General features: G+C 47.4%; 1 protein-coding gene across 3 annotated transcripts in view; it reads left to right on the forward strand.

The window, feature by feature from the left end:
* Positions 1-19,738, forward strand: part of ETS1 (ETS proto-oncogene 1, transcription factor) — a 112,738-nt gene that overhangs the window by 74,377 nt on the left and 18,623 nt on the right. For all 3 annotated transcript variants that reach the window (XM_035138940.3, XM_060268403.2, XM_035138942.3), the window contains 5 exons: positions 9,815-9,934; positions 11,027-11,227; positions 14,638-14,715; positions 15,474-15,725; positions 17,476-17,736. In XM_035138940.3, the coding sequence (XP_034994831.1) occupies positions 9,815-9,934; positions 11,027-11,227; positions 14,638-14,715; positions 15,474-15,725; positions 17,476-17,736 (912 nt within the window). The remainder of the gene's footprint in view (positions 1-9,814; positions 9,935-11,026; positions 11,228-14,637; positions 14,716-15,473; positions 15,726-17,475; positions 17,737-19,738) is intronic.

The following is a 19,738-nucleotide window of genomic DNA, read 5'->3' on the forward strand; positions in this document are numbered from 1 at the left end:
CTTTCTTTCTTTCTTTCTCTCTGCAATATTCATACACACTTGACAGGTGTTTTCTCTCCCCTTGCACCAACCAACAGTCTTATTGCAGAAGAAAATGTGGGAATGTTGCTTCCATTAGGCAGAACAGGGGTAGTTACAGAGTGTGTCTGGTTTAGAGTACTACAAAATGCTGACAATTTGGCCTGTTTCTGAATTGATTATTATTTGGGGGAGGGGGTTTGCCTGGGATGTGTGTTTGCCCACATGCGTCTTGGCAAGCCTGAAGGGGGCATGAATGGCTCCAGGAAGCAGCAGAGACTTCCTGTGCACCCAGATTTGCTTTGCACTTCTCAATGCAACAGGTTATTGGGGCGCAAAGAAGCAAAACTCAAAAGTGGGGGCAGGACTCACGCATTTAGCTATCAGAATGGGGTTGCAGTGGAGGAGTTTCCCAGGGTCAGGTCTAGTAAGACTTTGGCTTCCTGCACGTGGAAAACTAGTTTGGTAATGGGAAGTCTGGTAGAGAAGGGAATTAATCTCAGAGTTGTGGATTTGAGCCTCATGTTGGGCAAAAGATGCCTGCATTGCAGGGGGCTGGACTAGATGACTCTCGTGCCCCCTTCCAACTCTTCAAGTCTATGATACAATGACTTCTTTTCTGCTGGGAGGCTTTTGTTTTTGGTGTACTCTTTTAAACCTGTGATCTCCCCCCTGGAAACAAAAAACACTGCTGTGTATAATGGTAGTTATTTGACATTTGATCACCTCTTCGTGGGAAATGGTGTCTGGAAAATACAACGGCCCAAAATTATGTAAATTGTGCACGTGCAATGTAATTTATTGGTCTTGTGTTTGTGGTGGGATTTCTGTGTGGAGACTCTTACTGTATACATAATTTTTTTTATCTCTGGAAATGCAGTGGGATATTTCCATAACATGTGGTCCTTTATGTTGGTCTCCCCAACGGAGGTCAGGCCACAAGAGATGGATTTGCTCAAAGGCTTGGCCAAGGTCTTTGGGTCCTGGGCTTATCATTCCTTGTAGATGGATTGCTGAACAAAGTAGATTTTGAAGTAGAAAGTGCCCATGGAAGTCTCTAGCGTCTCCGTGTGTGTGTGTGTGTGTGTGTGTGTGTGTGTGTGTGTGTGTGTGTGAATACATACATTGTGTTAATTACAAACTCCCAAAACTGGCATCTCCTGTAAATTTATAACCAAACTAGCACAATATTTCAGCATAGGCTTTGAGGGGACATGGCCATGCTGTTTGAAGGTGTGTGTGTATGAGAGAGAGATTGTATGTCAATACACACTGAGAAGTGGTGGCACAAAACTCAGGGTTTGTGGTACAAAACCAGCACATAAACCAGGCATCCCCAAACTGTGGCCCTCCAGATGTTTTGGCCTACAACTCCCATGATCCCTAGCTAACAGGACCAGTGGTCAGGGCAGATGGGAATTGTAGTCCAAAACATCTGGAGGGCCGAAGTTTGGGGGTGCCTGACCAGGACAGTCTCGAGCAGGTCGGGCGCCCTGGTGCTGAGGCGCGGAAATCGCTCCGGCGCCCTCGCAGCACAGCTTCCGCGCGGCTTTGCTGTGCAGCGCCCCGCCTGCCGGCCCAGCGCCCTAGCACCCCGCCCCACCGGGACTATACCTAGAGTCAGGCCCTGTGCCTGACTTAAACCTTTACACCAATTTCAAGGGGATACCAGGTTTGGAGGTTTGTAGTTATGTAAGTTATGCATAATGTGGATGAAGGTCCTCAGTGAGAGGCGCCACCCTGTTTCTTTATGGTGCCCTCCAGGTGTTCTTGGGCTGCAACTCTCATCAGACCCAGACAGCATTGCCCAGTGGTCATGGGAGGGGAGAGCCATATGCTGCTATCACATAGCACTTCCTTCTGTTTCCCCTGATGATTCCCAAACTCTTAACCTCTTCATTATATTCAAGCTTTCACATGACGTAAAAACCACTTCCTGAAATACAGCAGAATATAGCACAAATTTAGCGCTCACTTCGTTGTTATTCACTTCCATTAAAAATCTAATGCAGATTTAGAAATTATTACTTTACTTTAAATAGAAATTTTTAAAAATGAAGAGGCAGCTTCCTAATAGTCAGCAGAACCTTCTAGAGCTACGTAAACAACACATGGTTGTTTATATGTATTTGGTGTTTATGAATGAACGTCAGACACCTCTAAGTTGAATAAGGGCAGTTATTTTTAAATTCTGGGTGTTTTACGTACCTTCCATGAATACTGAAATACCTTATATAGACAGGATGAGTTATCTCTCTGTGTGTTGGTGGTAAGGGATGAAGGTTATACGTGTAGCTGGGTGGGCGGAGTAGGTTGCCCCATGTGCTTGTGTTTGAGTTGTCACTCTTTGCAACTCTTGAGTAATCCTGGAAGGAAAGTCCCCCTTTGGCAGTGCAGTCCTACATCCCAGATGGGTGTGTATGGGATTGCAATCTCAGCCGTGGTGAATGTGAGGAGGAGCAGCTAGTGCTATTTTTCTAGAAAAAGAGGTGCTGGATCACACCATGAATGCCTCCCTCCTTGTCTTAGAATGGCAATGGCGCCCACCTGAGAGGTGCCGGAACTGAATTCCAGTGAGTTCCGGATGAAAAAAGTCCTGGGACCAGTCATTGAAAAGAGGGAAGGAGTACCTTAGTGGACATCTTTCTAAGTGGCTTTAAATAATTCCTTTAAGCAGAAGCATCTTGCTGTTACTGTTTATTAGGGGTGGCAGAGGAGCCGAGAGTCCAGTGCGGTGCAAACACACCAACAGAGCCTGCCTGGCATACCTGCTGAGGGTGAGGGTCCCTATCCCACCTTACCAGCCACTTCTACCTCTAAGAATCTTACCTTGTTCCCAGTCGTAGGTTGTACCAGGGCAGGGTTTCTATTGATTTATGGTGGGACAGGAACTCCTCGCACATGCTGTTTCTTCCCAGCATCTAAACAATGCCATTGGCACTATGATTCACCTATTCCTGGCGGGAAAAAATACGGCCCTTCCTTATTAAATCTCCAGCTGGCAGCTGGTAGGATGGAAGCAGAGCAGTGAAATAGATGGATCCAGCAAGGCAATATTTGTTGTTCTATCACCTGCACCCTCCTGCCCACCTAGCAGTTCGAAAGCACGTCAAAGTGCAAGTAGATAAATAGGTACCGCTACGGCGGGAAGGTAAACACCGTTTCCGTGCGCTGCTCTGGTTCGCCAGAAGCGGCTTAGTCATGCTGGCCACATGACTCGGAAGCTGTACGCCAGCTCCCATGGCCAATAAAGCGAGATGAGCGCCGCAACCCCAGAGTCGGCTGCGACTGGACCTAATGATCAGGGGTCCCTTTACCTTTACCACCTGAACCAGAACCCTTGCATGGTGATCTTCTCAAGGCCAAGCTGGGCTTTCTGCTTCTCGTTCTTCTCTGCTGCCCAGTGTTGGCTGGGTCCTGTTGTGAACTGGGAGGCTAACAGTAGGTGGCACCAGAGCCAATGACGGGCAGAGCCAACTCATTCCAGTTTGGTCCTCCTCCCTGCTGAGTTCTACAAGGGGCAACTCTGAGAGTCAGGAGGAGGAAGCTGTTAAGCAGCACTGCCTCCCTGATCTGTTGGGTGGGGTGGCTGGGGGCAGATTGAGGTTGGTGGAGCAGTGTGCCTTTCACTCTAATGGGCCAGCCTCTGCTACTGCCGCCTCCTTCAGTTTCGGGGTCTGCAGAACAGCCGGAGTTGCTCTTTGCCCTTGTGACAATGATGCATCGGGTATCTTTCCCTGACTAGTTTGAGTAAGAAGACGAGGATGGGGAGTGGCGGGGAAGAAAGATGTTTTGCTCCTGCAGAAGACAGCAGTGAGCTTGGTCCCTGACCTCTGGCTCCATCCATCAGATCCTGAGACAGGAGGGACAGCAGAAGGGCTGACCAGGTCAGGCTACTCCTGCTGTGACCAACCGGACATTGATTTCAGCTTGGCTACTGTGTGAGTTAGGGACGCGGGTGGCGCTGTGGTCTAAACCACAGAGCCTAGGGCTTGCTGATCAGAAGGTCGGCAGTTCAAATCCCTGCAACGGGGTGAGCTCCCGTTGCTCGGTCCCAGCTCCTGCCAACCTAGCAGTTCGAAAGCACGTCAAAGTGCAAGTAGATAAATAGGTATCGCTCCGGCGGGAAGGTAAGCAGTGTTTCCGTGCGCTGCTCTGGTTTGCCAGAAGTGCCTTAGTCATGCTGGCCACATGACCCAGAAGCTCCCTCAGCCAGTAAAGCGAGATAAACGCCGCAACCCCAGAGGCATCCACGACTGGACCTAACAGTCAGGGGTCCCTTTACCCCTGTAAAGTCACACCTTTACTGTGTGACTTAGAGGAGCAAGGAGGCCTCTGATGGAGAACCACACAGATTGGGAGACCCATAGTAGAACGATAGGAGCAGGTGACACCCTTTATCTTATAGACGCCGGGGAGGAACATGGGTGCTCTTTCTTGCCATTCCAGCCTCTCTCTCTCCCTGCGTGGCCTGGGATTTAAATATAATTAGATTTGTGGCAAAAAAAAGAGACCTACCCTATTGGATCCCAACAGAGCCAATACAGTGGTACCTTGCAAGACGAATGCCCTGCAAGACGAATTTTTCGCAAGACGAATGCACCTTGCGATCTGATGGTGACTTGCAGGACGAATTCATTTTGCGAAAAATTCATCTTGCGAATCGTGGTTTCCCATAGGAATGCATTGAAATTTAATTAATGCGTTCCTATGGGCAAAAAAAGAAATTTCAATGCATTCCTATGGGAAACCGCGATTCGCAAGATGAATTTTTCGCAAAACGAATTGACTCGCGGAATGAATTACATTTGTCTTGCGAGGCACCACTGTATCATTTTTAAAGTCCAATTCCTGGATGGTGACAATGTTCTTTCTTTTCTTTGCTGCTTCACACGTGCAAACCCAACGAGGAGTTGTTTTTACTAGCTGCAAGTGGGATGGCAAACCTGCTGGATTACATTTTGGAATTCTTGCCCATAAGGAAATTGGGGAGGAGATGCATTTACATTGATAACTTCTCATCCCCTATGCTTATTGAAAGGTTTTGGGACCACTTCACACACAATAATTTTAGGTGTGCAGCTAAGGCTATTAAACACACACTTAAGATACAGCGTGTGGATGTGACAAAAATGGTTGTGAATGCAGGAACGCCGTGAGCTGTCTTATGCTGAGAATGACTATTGGCCCATCTAACTCAGCACTGCCTGCACTGACGGGCAGCAGCTGTCCAAGGGCAGGTGTCTCTCCCAGCCTTACCTGGAGATGCTGCTGGGGACTCAACTTGCAACCTTCTGCATGCAAAGCAGATGCTCCACCCCTGAGTCCAGCACAACCACATCCTACAGATATGTCTGAGTGCCACAGGGAGTGGCTGGGAAGTCATCCTGCCCAGGGGGATGACACAGAATGGCCTACCACATCACATGTGCAGCGGCCCTCCTGGTTAGCAAACCCGGCCCCTTGATTTCACAAGGGGTGCTTGACCTTTGCTTGCACTCTCATGGCCGGTATCTCAACTTCTTCAGCTTGTCCTGGAGCTTTGCTTTATCTCAAGTTAGTTACCCTCCGTTATCTGCTGCAAGGGTAATGTTGCAATAGCAACTCTGCATTTTGCTGATGGTTGTGGGTGAAAATGCCATTGTGAAATCCGAACGCTTTGCGGGGCGGAGTCGAGTTTCGGTATCTGCTCCTCGAGATCTAGCACTGCGCTCTTGTAAAACTCAAGATTATCCATGTATAACTGGAACTTGGATGCAACCAGGAGGAGCTGGATACTGTTTGCTCTCCTTGTGCCCCTGTGATATTAGCAGAGATGTTTTAACAGGCCTTCCGTCCTGTTCAGTTTCCTCAAATGCCTGACTGAAGCAACAGTATTGCTCCCCACACTTCTTAAAGGCTGCAGGCCCAAACAGACGTACTTGGAAGTACGGTACATGTCTTTGAAATCAGTAAGGTTTACTTTTGAGCATTCATAGGTTTTGGGTGTAAGGCAATGCACACTGCTACATGTTGAGGCTGAAAAACTTCATCCTGTGCATATTTACTTGAAAGTAACTCCCATGAAACAAACGTAGGGTTGAGTTACCTGGTTTTTTATCCAGCTCAATAAGGCTGGCATTGAAATTGGCTGTTCAGTGACCCAATGCGTATAGTGTTATGTCTCTGAAGGCTCTGATCCCATGTGATCACACTAGAGAGCCTCACTGAACTTTATTTATTCATTAAATTTCTATACCGCCCTTCATCTGAAGATCACAGGATAGTTCACAGCATAAAGCTTAGCAGGGCTTCCTTTTGAGTAAACGTGCATGGCCTCCGGCTGCACACCTATTTCTGGTCCATCTGCTTTTCTCTCTGCTTGAAGAGGGTTAGTCTCCTCCTCCCTCTCCTCCCCCCCCCCAGCCTTCCCCTTGCCCCAGGTTGCCTCTGAATCATTCTCCCATAGCCGGGAGAGCAACACAGCTGCCCTCCAAACCAGGCTGCAAAGGTGATGGAGCAGTTTCTGGGTGGTCCCTTGTAACCTCAGAGCTCTCTCAAACCCATCATTAAAAACAAGCGGCTCACGGGTCAGGGAAAAGTGTCCTGGACACTTTCTCTCGGTGTTATCTCAGAGCGGAAGACGGATGGCAGAGAGCGCTGGGGTGTGTGTTTATTTCTCCAGAGCCTTGGCTAATAAAACCTTCTAAATATCCAAACGACATTATTTAAACAATGCATGGAATCTGTTACTTATTATCCAATGGCCTGATTATCTTTTCCCACACCAAACTCTTTAACTGGTGGATGTCTGCCGACCGGTTGCATCTGAAAATGTTAGCTCTTCTGACCATTGCAGCAAAACCTTTTGTTTATGTCTTTGGTTTCGCTTAGAGAGTGGCCAACCTTGACTGTTCTGAACATCGGTGAGAGAGGAGGAACAGAAAAAAGAAACGACAAGATCCTCCCTCATCACTATATCTTAACTTTCATCATCTACAGATGGGATGTTGTTCTCTGCCAGCTCTCACCTGGGCTCATCCTTCTCTTCTCACAGCCTCTCAACCTGTGACATCTTCCCTTGCCCACCTCTCACCTGAGGTCCAAACTGTCCTTCCCCTTCATCTGTAGACAGTTCTTTCCAAAGTACAATGAGAGATTAATAATATGCCTAGAAATCGTAGAGGAAAGAGGGCCTTCTCGGTAGTGGCACCCACCCTGTGGAATGCCCTCCCGTCAGATGTCAAGGAAATAAACAACTATCTGACTTTTAAAAGACATCTGAAGGTAGTCGTCTTTAGGGAAGCTTTTAAAGTTTGATGTTTAAAGTTTGATGTTTTATTGTATTTTTAATATTTTGTTGGAAGCCGCCCAGAGTGGCTAGGGAAACCCAGCCAGATGGGCGGGGTATTATTATTATTATTATTATTATTATTATTATTATTATTGATATGCCCTTAGACACTTCCAGTCAATCCCTTTGGAGGCCATTCTAGTGGTCCCATTGCAGCCTGGTGTAGATGGTTTCTCTACTACATCAGCAAGGGAGTTCTTTTTTGGGGAGGGGGGCTGAAAAAAGGAGAAATAAATCACTATGCCTGATGTGGGTTCATGGCAAGTAAAGTGTGATGTTTCCATCAAGAGAAAAACTGACCCATTTGCCCATCAACCTCTGTAAGATACAAAGTGATGGTGCTGGGCTTGCCCATTCTTGAAACAGGAAGTTTTGGTACCTGGGCAGGACTCTCTGGGTGAAAGATGGATCCCAGAGTACTTGTCACTGGGGAGGGGGGGTAAGAGTGCAGGGATTTTAGCAGGCGGAGCTTATCATAAAAGCACCTGGGGAAAAACAGCTGAGCTGAGCACCCACCCACTTGCTTTTCAGCTGCTGAACCCCAGCCTAGGTGAGGTGTGTAACAGAAAAGATTGTTTTGCTGGGCAGGTTGGGTCACCAAGTTTTTTCTTTTCCTTTTCCCCTGCCAGCAAGTGGTTAACAAACGGCAGTCTCTGATTGGCCAGGGTTCCAGGAGAAGGAGTTGAAAAGGAGTTGGGAGACAGGTGGGGAGATAGGGAGTGAGAGAGTTACAGTTCTGGGTAGAAACATCCACTCTGAGGAATATAATCAAAAGCTACAGAAAGGAGTCTCTGTGCTTAGTGTGAAGGACAGTGTGTGGTGTCCTGTGAGAGTAATAGGCCAGGAATTAACTGGGAGGCTGAGGTTGAGCCAGGAGAAGTAGAAGCTGGAAAGATACAGTCTACTTCGGTCTCATTCCAGTCAGGAGGGGAGATTCTTCTACAAAAAGAGAAGCAGTTAAGAGGGGTGTGGTGATCCCTTTGGGTCTGTCACTTGGAGTACCTCAGGAGTAGGGTTGCCAAAGGGGTGTGTAACTGACAGGAAGTACCACCTTGTTTAAGAACCAAAGTATTAAGCGTCAACGGCTATGCAACAACTGAGAAAGAACTGAAGGGAAATAACTGGAAATAAGCTGAGCATTTACCCTTTAATCTAAAAAACCTGTGACATCTACCTGAAGTGAAGTAACTGAACATAAGAAACTGAAGTTTATTTTCTTTTATTAAATATTTTTATTGATTTTACAGACTTGATTACAAAAACAAACACAACAATACCCAACACAACAATACAAAATAACACGAAACAAACAATCAAAAATACCAATCTAATATAAATTCAATTTTTATCATTGTCATGTGGACTTCCCCGTATCCCCCCTATCTGATTTCCATTTCCAATCCTCTTTAGCAATTTATTCTGTCATATTTATATACATTTTATTATCTCTTAACCCTATTTATGAATTCTTCACTTTTCTGCCCCCCCGGGACCTCCCCCTGCCACCAGAAGACCCCAGAGTGAGGAAAAGAGAAGGGCAGTCCTTTATATCTAGCCTCTTCCCCCCTCCCCTCCACCCTAAAGTCCTCTCTGCCACCAGAAACTCCAGGGTGAGAAACAAGGGCCAGAGGTATAAGCAACTGAAGTTTAAAGGAAGCTGTGCTTGATTAGAAGTCCATAACATTAGTTAGGTTTAGTATAAATATTATTAGGTGAACGGCTACCTGAAATAAAATTATAACCTGAAGTATCCTTTGTTTTACCCACTTTGTGTCATAAACTTCCTTTGTCTAATAAAACATTTCTTGTTTATTTGATCAAATCCTGTCTGAGACTCCAAATCATTAATTTTCCCTCACACAAGTCTCCCACTAGATAATCTGGGGTAATATATAGAAATTTGTGTAATTGGTGTACTGTGAGGTGGGTGCACTATATTTAAGTGAGGGCGGCCCAACAGCGCCAAAGGAAAAAGTGCTGTTGTGCTGTCCCAAGGAGCTTGTCTAGAATCACAATTCAACAGCAACCTCAGGATTGATTTCCTAAGCAGTCGCACAAAATCACAGATGGATCTGCTAGACTGCATTGGTGGAGTAGGAAATGTCCTGCAAAAAATCAGCCCACAAAAAGCATCCCATTGAACCCCACCTTTCTTTCCAGAACCAAAGAACAGCACAGCAATAGTGGAGTTTGGGGAATCTTATTCAACCTCCTCCTGTTGTCTCTTTACTAGACGGAAACCTTTGCCTCCTCTTTTAGGATGTATTGACTCAATTAAATGTGCAGCAAATATAAAACTGCCCATTGATGAACATTCAGGCTGAGAGAAAAAGGTCACGCCGAAGCAGGTGACTTGCGATGACCACCCAGGACTCAGCACCTGGGTCGCGATTGCTGCCTCTCCCACCATCCTGAGTTTTGCGGCTGAACCATCCTCATTTCCCCCCTTTCTCTCTCTTCCAGATATGGAATGTGCTGACGTGCCTTTGTTAACTCCAAGCAGCAAAGAAATGATGTCGCAGGCGCTGAAGGCCACCTTCAGTGGTTTCACGAAAGAGCAGCAGCGGCTGGGAATCCCCAAAGGTACAATGAGCTCAGCATGAATCTAGCTCTGAACGAACATCGGCTGTTTCACTGCATCCGCTTCTCGGTCATTTGGTTGTGCGGATCAGGGTCAAAACTTCTTTGCAGCAGTGACTTCCCCTAACGTGGCTGCTGAACATCTCCTCCATCCCTGGGGAGCAAAAAGGTGTAAATGTCACATGCACGTTGGACTGGCACTTGATGAAGGAAATCTTAGAAAAATTAATCGTATGAGCTTTAGTCCATTAATGGGAGGTGTAAGGTGGTCCATGAATCAGTCCATTCAAGTTGCACATGAGGAAAGTAAGAGTTTCCCCAGTGTGGTGATCATTTGCCTAAGATTCCTTTGAGCTCCCCCTGTAGCTCAGAATAAATGGTGCTGGCTGCTCTATGGGTTCATGGACCACTTTTCGGGAAATGTGCCTGAACAAAATGAAATCACTCTAAACCAGGCATCCCCAAACTTCAGCCCTCCAGATGTTTTGGACTACAATTCCCATCATCCCTGACCATTGGTCCTGTTAGCTAGGGATCATGGGAGTTGTAGGCCAAAACATCTGGAGGGCCGCAGTTTGGGGGGGTGCCTGCTCTAAACAGTTAAAGTCCACTTGAAAAAATCCACAGCACCCAGTAGAAGCAGAAATGCAGACCGCACGAGAGAGAAAATTCAGCTAAAGGGGAGAAAGATAAAAGGCTCCAAAGTTTAATATCAGGCATCCCCAAACTTCGGTCCTCCAGATGTTTTGGACTACAATTCCCATCTTCCTCGACCACTGGTCCTGTTAGCTAGGGATCATGGGAGTTGTAGGCCAAAACATCTGGAGGGCCGCAGTTTGGAGATGTCTGTTTAATATGGTCCCTTCATGGCCTTTAATCTCTCCTTTCCCAGTGTGATGATGTTTCCATCATATATTAGATTAGGTGTGACGACCCTGAGCTACAACTCCCATCATCATCCCATGCTTGCTGGGGCTGATGGGAATTGTGGTTCAGCAACATCTGGAAGGCCAAAGGTTCCCCACACCTGCCTTATGAGATGGTGCACAGAGCTGCTGCCTTTCAACTCCTCTCTCCTGTGGCTTCTTTGTGCAGACCCTCAGCAATGGACGGAAACCCATGTTCGGGACTGGGTGATGTGGGCGGTGAATGAGTTCAGCCTGAAGGGCGTGGACTTCCAGAAGTTTTGTATGAATGGAGCTGCTCTCTGTGCTCTGGGCAAGGACTGCTTCCTGGAGCTGGCACCGGATTTTGTAGGAGACATCCTCTGGGAACATCTGGAGATCCTGCAGAAAGGTAACACTGCGATAGGCTTCAGCAAGAGCGTGGCCTTTACGGTTGTGGCTCACCACTGCGGGGAATGCTCTTCCCAGGAAGGTCTGCCAGGTGCCACCATTCACCCCCTTTTGGTGGCAGGTAAAAACCTCCCTCCTCTCCCAGGCATCTGACAGATTGTGATCAGCCTCCTGCTGTTTATTGCTAACAATTTTCTGCTGTTGACATTTGCTGTGGGCTGTCGTAATGGTTTTATTGTCATGTATTGTTTTCATTTTTATGCCATGTATTAGGCTCTTAATTTTTTTGGAAGTTGGCTAGAGACTTTTTATGTTGTCATGAGCAACTAATAAATCAAATGAGCAATAACAATTGCAAACTAGCTCAGGAACAAGGTGCCACCGTGTGAGATTCCCGAGATTCCCAAACTCTATCCTCTGCACTCCATCACTTTTGCCTGGCTGTGTCCCTGTCTGCTCTCAGCTCCAGCCTTTCAGACTGGGATCTCCCCCAGATCTCCCTGGAGATCTTCTGAGCTTCGCCACTGTTCACGTGCCTTCCCCGCTGCCTAGCTGAGTGATGCTGCACACAGTCTGTTGAGAGAGCTCTTCCGAAGCTTTTCAATCAATGGGCTGAGAGGATCTCTTAAGAAGAGTAGAAGCTGAATGAGAATAAAGCCACAGCACTAGAAGAGTTTTTACACCTTTTAGCAATGCCTTAATGGCTTGTCTGTTCCCTGTGGGATGGGGATGGCCCTACCATTAGGCAGAAGGAGGCAAGCGCCTCAGGTAGCAGATGCTGAGGGACAGCAGTGGTTGCTCCCTGGTGGAAGCATCCATTGGGGTTTGCCACACAGCGCTGACTGGGAGCCCTAAATTAGTCTGCTGCTTCCGATGCATGGAGGACCTGTCCCACTCCCCCAGTGCTGAAAGCACATTCAACCACCCAGCCAGCCAGCTTCTAGATGAATAGTGGGAGGGGGCTGCATTTATGTCCTCCACCTCAGACAGCAAAATACCAAAGGTCAGTTCTACTGTGAGATCCCCCACAGACAGCCAGATTCTTGCCATTCACCTCTTTGCCAAAAGCAGGAAAGTTTCATGTTAAATACAGTCCAAGGGAGCCCGTGTGTCCCATACAAAGTCCTGAAGTTTATTGCTGCCAACCTGTGAGTGTTTAGGTGTGTGGGGCTGTAGGATTCATTCCTCATTTACCCAAAGGGATGGGAGGACCTTCAGCTAGTCCTGGGTTGTGCTGGACCAGCTTTGAGAAACAGACCCGCATTCATGCCTGAACAATGCAAACAGGCGAGACGAAACCAATTGTAAACAGAGTGTTGCCCACGGAGATGTTTGCAGATCATTTGGGGACCTTCTGCGATAGGTGGAGACAGGTGCTCATTGTGCTGTTTTGGGTGTCAGGAGAGGGAGGAGGCGTTTTTTCCCCTTCCACAAAAGCCACCGAGGAACATGGGTTCTGGTACACCCACACATGCGCACCCCAGACACACATACCTGTGGCTTTCTGAAAGTAAACATGCTCAGTTGTAGGATCTCATGGGCGGCAGCTGACATTCCCAATTATTTCCATATTTTGCCTCATTGGTTCTGGTAAATGGTTTTGAACAAGAAGAAGTTAAAACCAGGGCACTGAGAATGGGATTTGCATGAGCACCACAGTTTAATTAAGTGTGATGAAGTGCCATTAAGTCCAGAGTCTACATGTCATAATGTCCAACTGGCATGGACATTTTTGCAAGAAGGTGGTGACCCTGCTTCCTGACTTTTGAAGGAAAGGCCTCTTTTCTTCTGCTGTGGCCTTTCACATCTGCATTCATAGTACTGCTCTGGTCTGCTCACCTGAAGTTCTGGGCATCACAATTTAAGAAGGACATTAGTAAGCTGACCAAGATGATCAAGGGTCTGGAAACTAAGCCTTATGAGGAACGGTTGAGGGAGCTGGGTATGGAGAAGAGAAGTCTGAGAGGTGACAGGATAGCCATCTTCAAACATCTGAAGGACTGTCACACAGAAGGTGGAGCAAGCTTGTTTTCTCCTGCTCCAGAAGGTAGGACCCAAAACAACGGGTTCAGATGACAAGATAGGAGATTCTTACTAAGCCGTAGGAAGAACTTTCCAGCAGTAAGAGCCATTTGACAATGGAATGGACTCTCTCGGAAAGTGGTGGACTCTCATTTGTTGGTGGTTTTTTTTAGCAGAGTTTGGATGGCCGTTTTTCATTGATTCTTTAGTTGTGATTCCTGCATTGCAAAGGGTTGGACTAGATGACCCTTTGCATCCCTTCCAATGCTACAATTCTGTGATCCCATGACCTCACGTATTGGCCAGCAAGGAGGAGAACAAGCCAAATAGGACCTGACTGCAACTCTGGATTGTTTCTGCTGAGCCCAGACAGAGACTCGCCAGAGATAATGTGCCTTCATTCAAAAGGGCCTAATTTTGGCCTCTCTCCTGGGGACGGCAGCGATTGGGGGGGTGCCTGAACAAACCGAGGCCTGTGTGAACTACTTCTCCGCAGCCTTTGTGCCCCCTCCCCTCCTGGCAAGGCTTGCCAAGCCATGGGGAGGGTGTGACCACAGGGGAAGGCGGGGCCAGGTTGCCGTGGTCAACTTTGCATGGGGGTTGCAGTCAGACAGAGGGCACTGCTGACTGCGGGGAAGTGGAGGCTATTTTGGAAGGGGGAGACAAAATAAAAGTGGAATGTGCCCAAATAGATGAAGCAATCCCAGCCAGCATACTGCTGTTTTTATTCCAGTTATATGGCCTGCGGTAGGTGAGTCACCTCTTGACTGCAAGGTTTTGTAATTGCTGGTGGGGTTAGAGGGCCCTCCCCTCACTTCTGAGTGTGTGTGTGGGGGGGTCATTTATCCTGGCATGACCCAGTCCACCAAACAGATCAAGAACATCTCAGATGATGGACATTGTCAGACTCGTTATGATGGAAGGAGAACGTGGTTGCGCAGTTCTGAGTAAAAACCTTGAGACTTTCCGTGTTTGATGTGTGGAGCTACCTAGATAATATAAAAGATTTTGCTACAAGTCCATGGAATGTCATGTTGGGTTTGGGTGCGAGAAACTGGTGGTGCCAGCCTGTGCATGTTTACCTAGGAGCATACCCGCCAACATTCCTCAGATGAAAATAGGGACACTTCTCATCCCCCCCCAACTGACTCTCATTGACCCTCTATTTTCGTTCCTGCCCCCCGTGCAGAGCATTTCCTATCAGAAGAAAGGTGAGTGCCACCACACCACTGGGACATGGCACATGCGCCCTCCACCGTCATGAGAAAACCCTTTAATACAATACAAATATTTTTTATGAATGAATGAATGAATGAATGAATGAAAGCTACTGTTACTACTGCTACTTACTGGGCTTCTTCCCTTTCATTCCTCCCACCCTCGGTGCAGAAGAGATAAAGCCATATCCAGCAAACGGAGTAAACACAGCCTACCCAGAATCCCGCTATACATCAGACTACTTCATTAGTAAGTCTAACTTGTTTTTCCCCCTGTTGAGTACAAGAAGAAGATTTTAGCACCAGGAATCATTTCAACGTTTAAGCAGTATACGAGGAGCAAAAGCACTGAGGGCCTTATTGGCAGTTCCCTCATTGTGAAAAGTGAGGTTACAGAGAACCAGGCAGAGAGTGCCTTCTTGGTAGTGGCGCCCTCCCATCAGATGTCAAGGAACTAAACATCTATTTGGCTTTTAGAAGACATCTGGAGGCAGCCCTGTATAGGGAAGTTTTAAATGTTTGAATGTTTTTATATCTGTTGGTGGCCACCCAAAGCGGCTGGGGAAACCCAGTCAGATGGGCGGGGTATAATAATAATAATAATAATAATAATAATAATAATAATAATAATAATAATAATTGAAGAAATGTGACTCCTATGGCTTCTTTCTCTTAATTAACTTAATGGTGATGGTATTATTACTATTATCATTATGGATAATAGCAAGAACTGCAATGGTTGTTGAACCGCCCTGAGACCTCCGAGTATAGGGCGGTATATAAATTCAGTTAACAACAACAACAACAACAACAACAACAACAACAGTGCTATTTTTCTAGAAAAAGAGGTGCCGGAACTCCCCATAAATGCCTCCCTTGTTCTCTTAGAAGGTGCCGGAACAGAGTTCCGGAGAGTTCCAGCTTAATAATAATAATAATAATAATAATAATAATAATGCCCTGGGTGATAATATTCAGTTATTCAGTTTGTGGCCTTTCCGCTCGCAGGTTATGGCATTGAGCACGCTCAGTGTGTTCCTCCCTCGGAATTCTCTGAGCCCAGCTTCATCACAGAGTCCTACCAGACCCTCCATCCCATCAGCTCCGAGGAGCTCCTGTCTCTCAAGTACGAGAACGAGTACCCCTCCTCCGTCATCCTTCGGGACCCCGTACAGATGGAGTCCCTGCCTACCGACTACTTCACAATCAAGCAGGAGGTCGTAACGCCAGATAATATGTGCATGGGGCGCACCAGCCGAGGTAATGGAACACTTTAAAAAATCGCAAGTCGGCAACCCTACCCCACATATAAGAAGGAATGAGATTTTTCCCAAGGGAAAGGGCCTTCCACCAAAGGCTGGCATCTTTCTTTTTTAGAAATTAAACCAATGGCCTTGTTTGCTGGGGCTGATGGGAGTTGTAGCCCACAAGCATGTAGAGAATGCAAAACCTGGGCTCTCTGGTTGAGTTATAGGCCCCTTAAGCTTCCCAATGTTACATTGTCTAGTTGTTGTTGTTGTTTAGTCGTTTAGTCGTGTCCGACTCTTCATGACCCCATGGACCAGAGCACGCCAGGCACTCCTGTCTTCCACTGCCTCCCACAGTTTGGTCAAACTCATGTTGGTAGCTTTGAGAACACTGTCCAACCATCTCGCCCTCTGTCGTCCCCTTCTCCTTGTGCCCTCAATCTTTCCCAACATCAGGGTCTTTTCCAAGGATTCTTCTCTTCTCATGAGGTGGCCAAAGTATTGGAGCCTCAGCTTCACGATCTGTCCTTCCAGTGAGCACTCGGGGCTGATTTCCTTCAGAATGGATAGGTTTGATCTTCTTGCAGTCCATGGGACTCTCATTGTCTAGAAAGACACCTAAAACCTGGCCTTCAAGCTACCTTGAGCAGGTGATCCCTACCACACCTGAATTAGAGAGAGATGTTGAAATAGGACACAGCAAATATGTGGGCAGACTTGCCAGCTGTTCAGCCTCCTCGCCTCTGTCCTTGAGATTTAGTAGCTGGGTCTTCACTGCTAGCATCTCTGCCAGCAGAATTTGCTCTTAAGAGATCTTACACAATCCCAGCAGCTGCTTTCAGTCCGGCTTGGGAAATTAATGAACTTAAGCGATCCTCTTTTGCTCCGAGGTTGTCAGTAGAGAAGAAATGATTGAGCAACAGTCAAGCTGAGGAATTCTGGAGAATTCTCTGCGTCTCTCCCTTTTAAAAAAAACAAACAAACAAAAAACAAAACCCTTTTGAATGCGGTATGCGTCTGGTTAAATAGGGGCTCACGTCTTTGACTGGTATGAAAAGTCATGAATCTGCACAGGGAGGCCACAGCTGGCAGGTTTGGCGTCTGATCTTTGGAAGACAAGACTAAATAATTACTGTATTATGCTTCCTTGGGAAACACAGAACAGTCGTTAGCAGGAAGAAAAGGTAGAGGTGCTTTGTGCTTCCTGTCCACATTCTGGTGAAACGAAAGGCTTTGGGCATATACTTGAAATTTGAAAACATGCTAGAGTAAACCTGACCAGCAAATCGTGAAGACAGAGTTTAAAAGCCACTGGAGATGGTGAGTGGGTGTCAGGTTCTGAGAAGTTAGGTTTAGTTGTTTCCCAGTGCGTTTAAACTGACGTGCTGTTTTTATTTCTTTTTTTAAAAATTTGTCATATTTGCCTGCTGCGTTTTTTATTTTGAACGGATCTACTTTTTACTGCTCTGTAGTCACAAAACATCCCGTTGGAGAACATAAAATCTGTTCTGAAGATGCGGGATATAAATTATATAAGCAATTATATAAGCAATTAAACATAATGCCCGTTGTTGCAATGGAAACACAACAACCCTGCAAGGTAGGCTAGGCTGAGAGGCTGCATCCAGCCTAGGGTCATCCAAGTGAGAGCTTCATGGCCAAGTGGGGACCTGAACCCTGTCCTCCCCGAGGCCCTAGTCCAGCACTCTGACCACTAGGCCCCACTGCCTCTCTGCCAACCTCGTTTCCTTCTTACCTCGCAGGGAAACTCGGGGGCCAGGATTCCTTTGAGAGCATCGAGAGCTACGACAGCTGCGACCGCCTGACCCAATCGTGGAGCAGCCAATCTTCCTTCCAGAGTCTCCAGCGTGTCCCTTCCTATGACAGCTTCGACTCTGAGGACTACCCAGCGGCCCTGCCCAGCCACAAGCCCAAAGGCACCTTCAAGGACTATGTTCGAGACCGGGCGGACATGAACAAGGACAAGCCCGTCATTCCTGCGGCCGCCTTGGCTGGCTACACAGGTGAGGCCCTGGGGGTAGCTGGGCAGACAGAATGCAGGTCGTTTCTCAAACTACAAATGTTGATCTCTGCTTAGTGCCCTTAGTTATGCTTAGCATGTCTGTACAGTATGTACAAAGTGCTTTGCCTACATCATATCTATACTCCTCAGTACATTTTTTCTGGGGGGGAAAGGTGCGGGAACTCACGGTGAAGTTTGTCTGTCTGTCTGTCTGTCTGTCTGTCTGTCTGTCTGTCTGTCTGTCTATCGCGGGCCCAGTCACAGTGCCAACCCCTAAACCCTATTCAGTGGCTAAATGGGATTAATAAACTCAAGCAGACAATGATCTGAATTAGAAATGGCCGCAACAGGATTAGAGATATAGGTGGATTTTTGGCTCCTCTAAGGGAACTGAGTTCCCCTGAGTTCCTGCTCCAAAAAATCCCTGGTATTCCTGACAATCAATCCTACAAGGCAGACTGCTGTTGTCCCCCCCCCCTTATTCCAAGTGAAATGAGGGTGAAGGCTTGGAGAGAGCAGGTTGCCTTAGTTGCCTAGTGGCGCAAGCGAGATTTGAACTCGGGAAGCTGCAGTTCAGGGGCTGCCTTGTATGCAGAAGGTGCAGTCCACAGCATCTTCAGGCAGGGCTGGAATGGGCAGGTATCTGAAACCCAGGAGAGCTGCTGCCAGTCAGTGTAGGCAGTGCTGAGCTATGTGGGTGGGCCAGTGGTCTGATTCCAAGATAAGGCAGGGATGGGGACCCTGTCAGGGCTCTCCAGGCACTGCAGGACTACAGTTCCCGCAACCCCCTGGCCATTGGGCATGCTGGCTGCAAGGGCTGCTGGGAGTTGGAGTCCAGCCACATCTGGAGGTCACAAGTGAGCCAGCCATGAACTGGAGCCTTCCTGGCTTGTGCTCTTGAGTCCGTGAGTAGGCTATGCTAGAAGGAGGGTGGGAGATGTGGCATGCAGGGACGTGTATTTATGGACGTTTACACATAACTGAGTAACAAATGAAAATGAATCGAAACCCTGTGACTCAACCCTGGGGAACCAGCTTGAGATTACTGAAGTCTGAAACAGATCACTAGCTTAACTTGCCGCCTCTGACTCCCGATGCGAAAGTGATACTTCAGATCCAGATACGAACAGATATGTGGCTTTGAATCGGCCATGTGGAAGCCCCCTTTCAGCTTGAAAGAAAATCTAACCGTTTACAAGCACCTATAAAGTGGCTAAAATCGGCCTGCAGATGGGATGAGAGGCCGCTTGTCTGTCTCTTGACTGATGGGGCATTGTGGCCCGAATCTCTCACACAGATATATGTTTGCGCACTAAATCAGAGGAGAGCAAATTTCAGGTTTTCAGAGTTGTCCTTCTTTGCTAGAACAACAACAACAACAACAACAACAACAACAACAACAACAACAACAACTAATTATTTATAACCCGCCCATCTGGCCAGGTTCTCCCAGCCACTCTGGGCGGCTTCCAACAAAATATTAAAATACAGAAATCCATCAAACATTAAAAGCTTCCCTAAACAGGGCTGCCTTAAGATGCCTTCTAAAGGTCTGGTAATTTTTGTTCTCTTTGACCTTTGGTGGGAGGGCATTCCACAGGGTGGGTGCCACTACCGAGAAGGCCCTCTGCCTGGTTCCCTGTAACTTGGCTTCTCGTAGCGAGGGAACCGCCAGAAGGCCCTTGGCACTGGACCTCAGTGTCCGGGCAGAATGATGGGGGTGGAGACGCTCCTTCAGGTATACTGGACCGAGGCCGTTTAGGGCTTTAAAGGTCAGCACCCACACTTTGAATTGTGCTCGGAAACGTACTGGGAGCCAATGTAGGTCTTTCAGGACCGGTGTTATGTGGTCTTGGCGGCCGCTCCCAGTCACCAGTCTAGCTGCCGCATTCTGGATTAGTTGTAGTTTCTGGGTCACCTTCAAAGGTAGCCCCACATAGAGCGCATTGCAGTAGTCCAAGCGAGAGATAACTAGAGCATGCACCACTCTGGCGAGACAGTCC

This window comes from Zootoca vivipara, chromosome 14 (genome assembly GCF_965207765.1).
Source record: "Zootoca vivipara chromosome 14, rZooViv2.hap1.1, whole genome shotgun sequence".
Taxonomy (NCBI): Eukaryota; Metazoa; Chordata; class Lepidosauria; order Squamata; family Lacertidae; genus Zootoca; species Zootoca vivipara.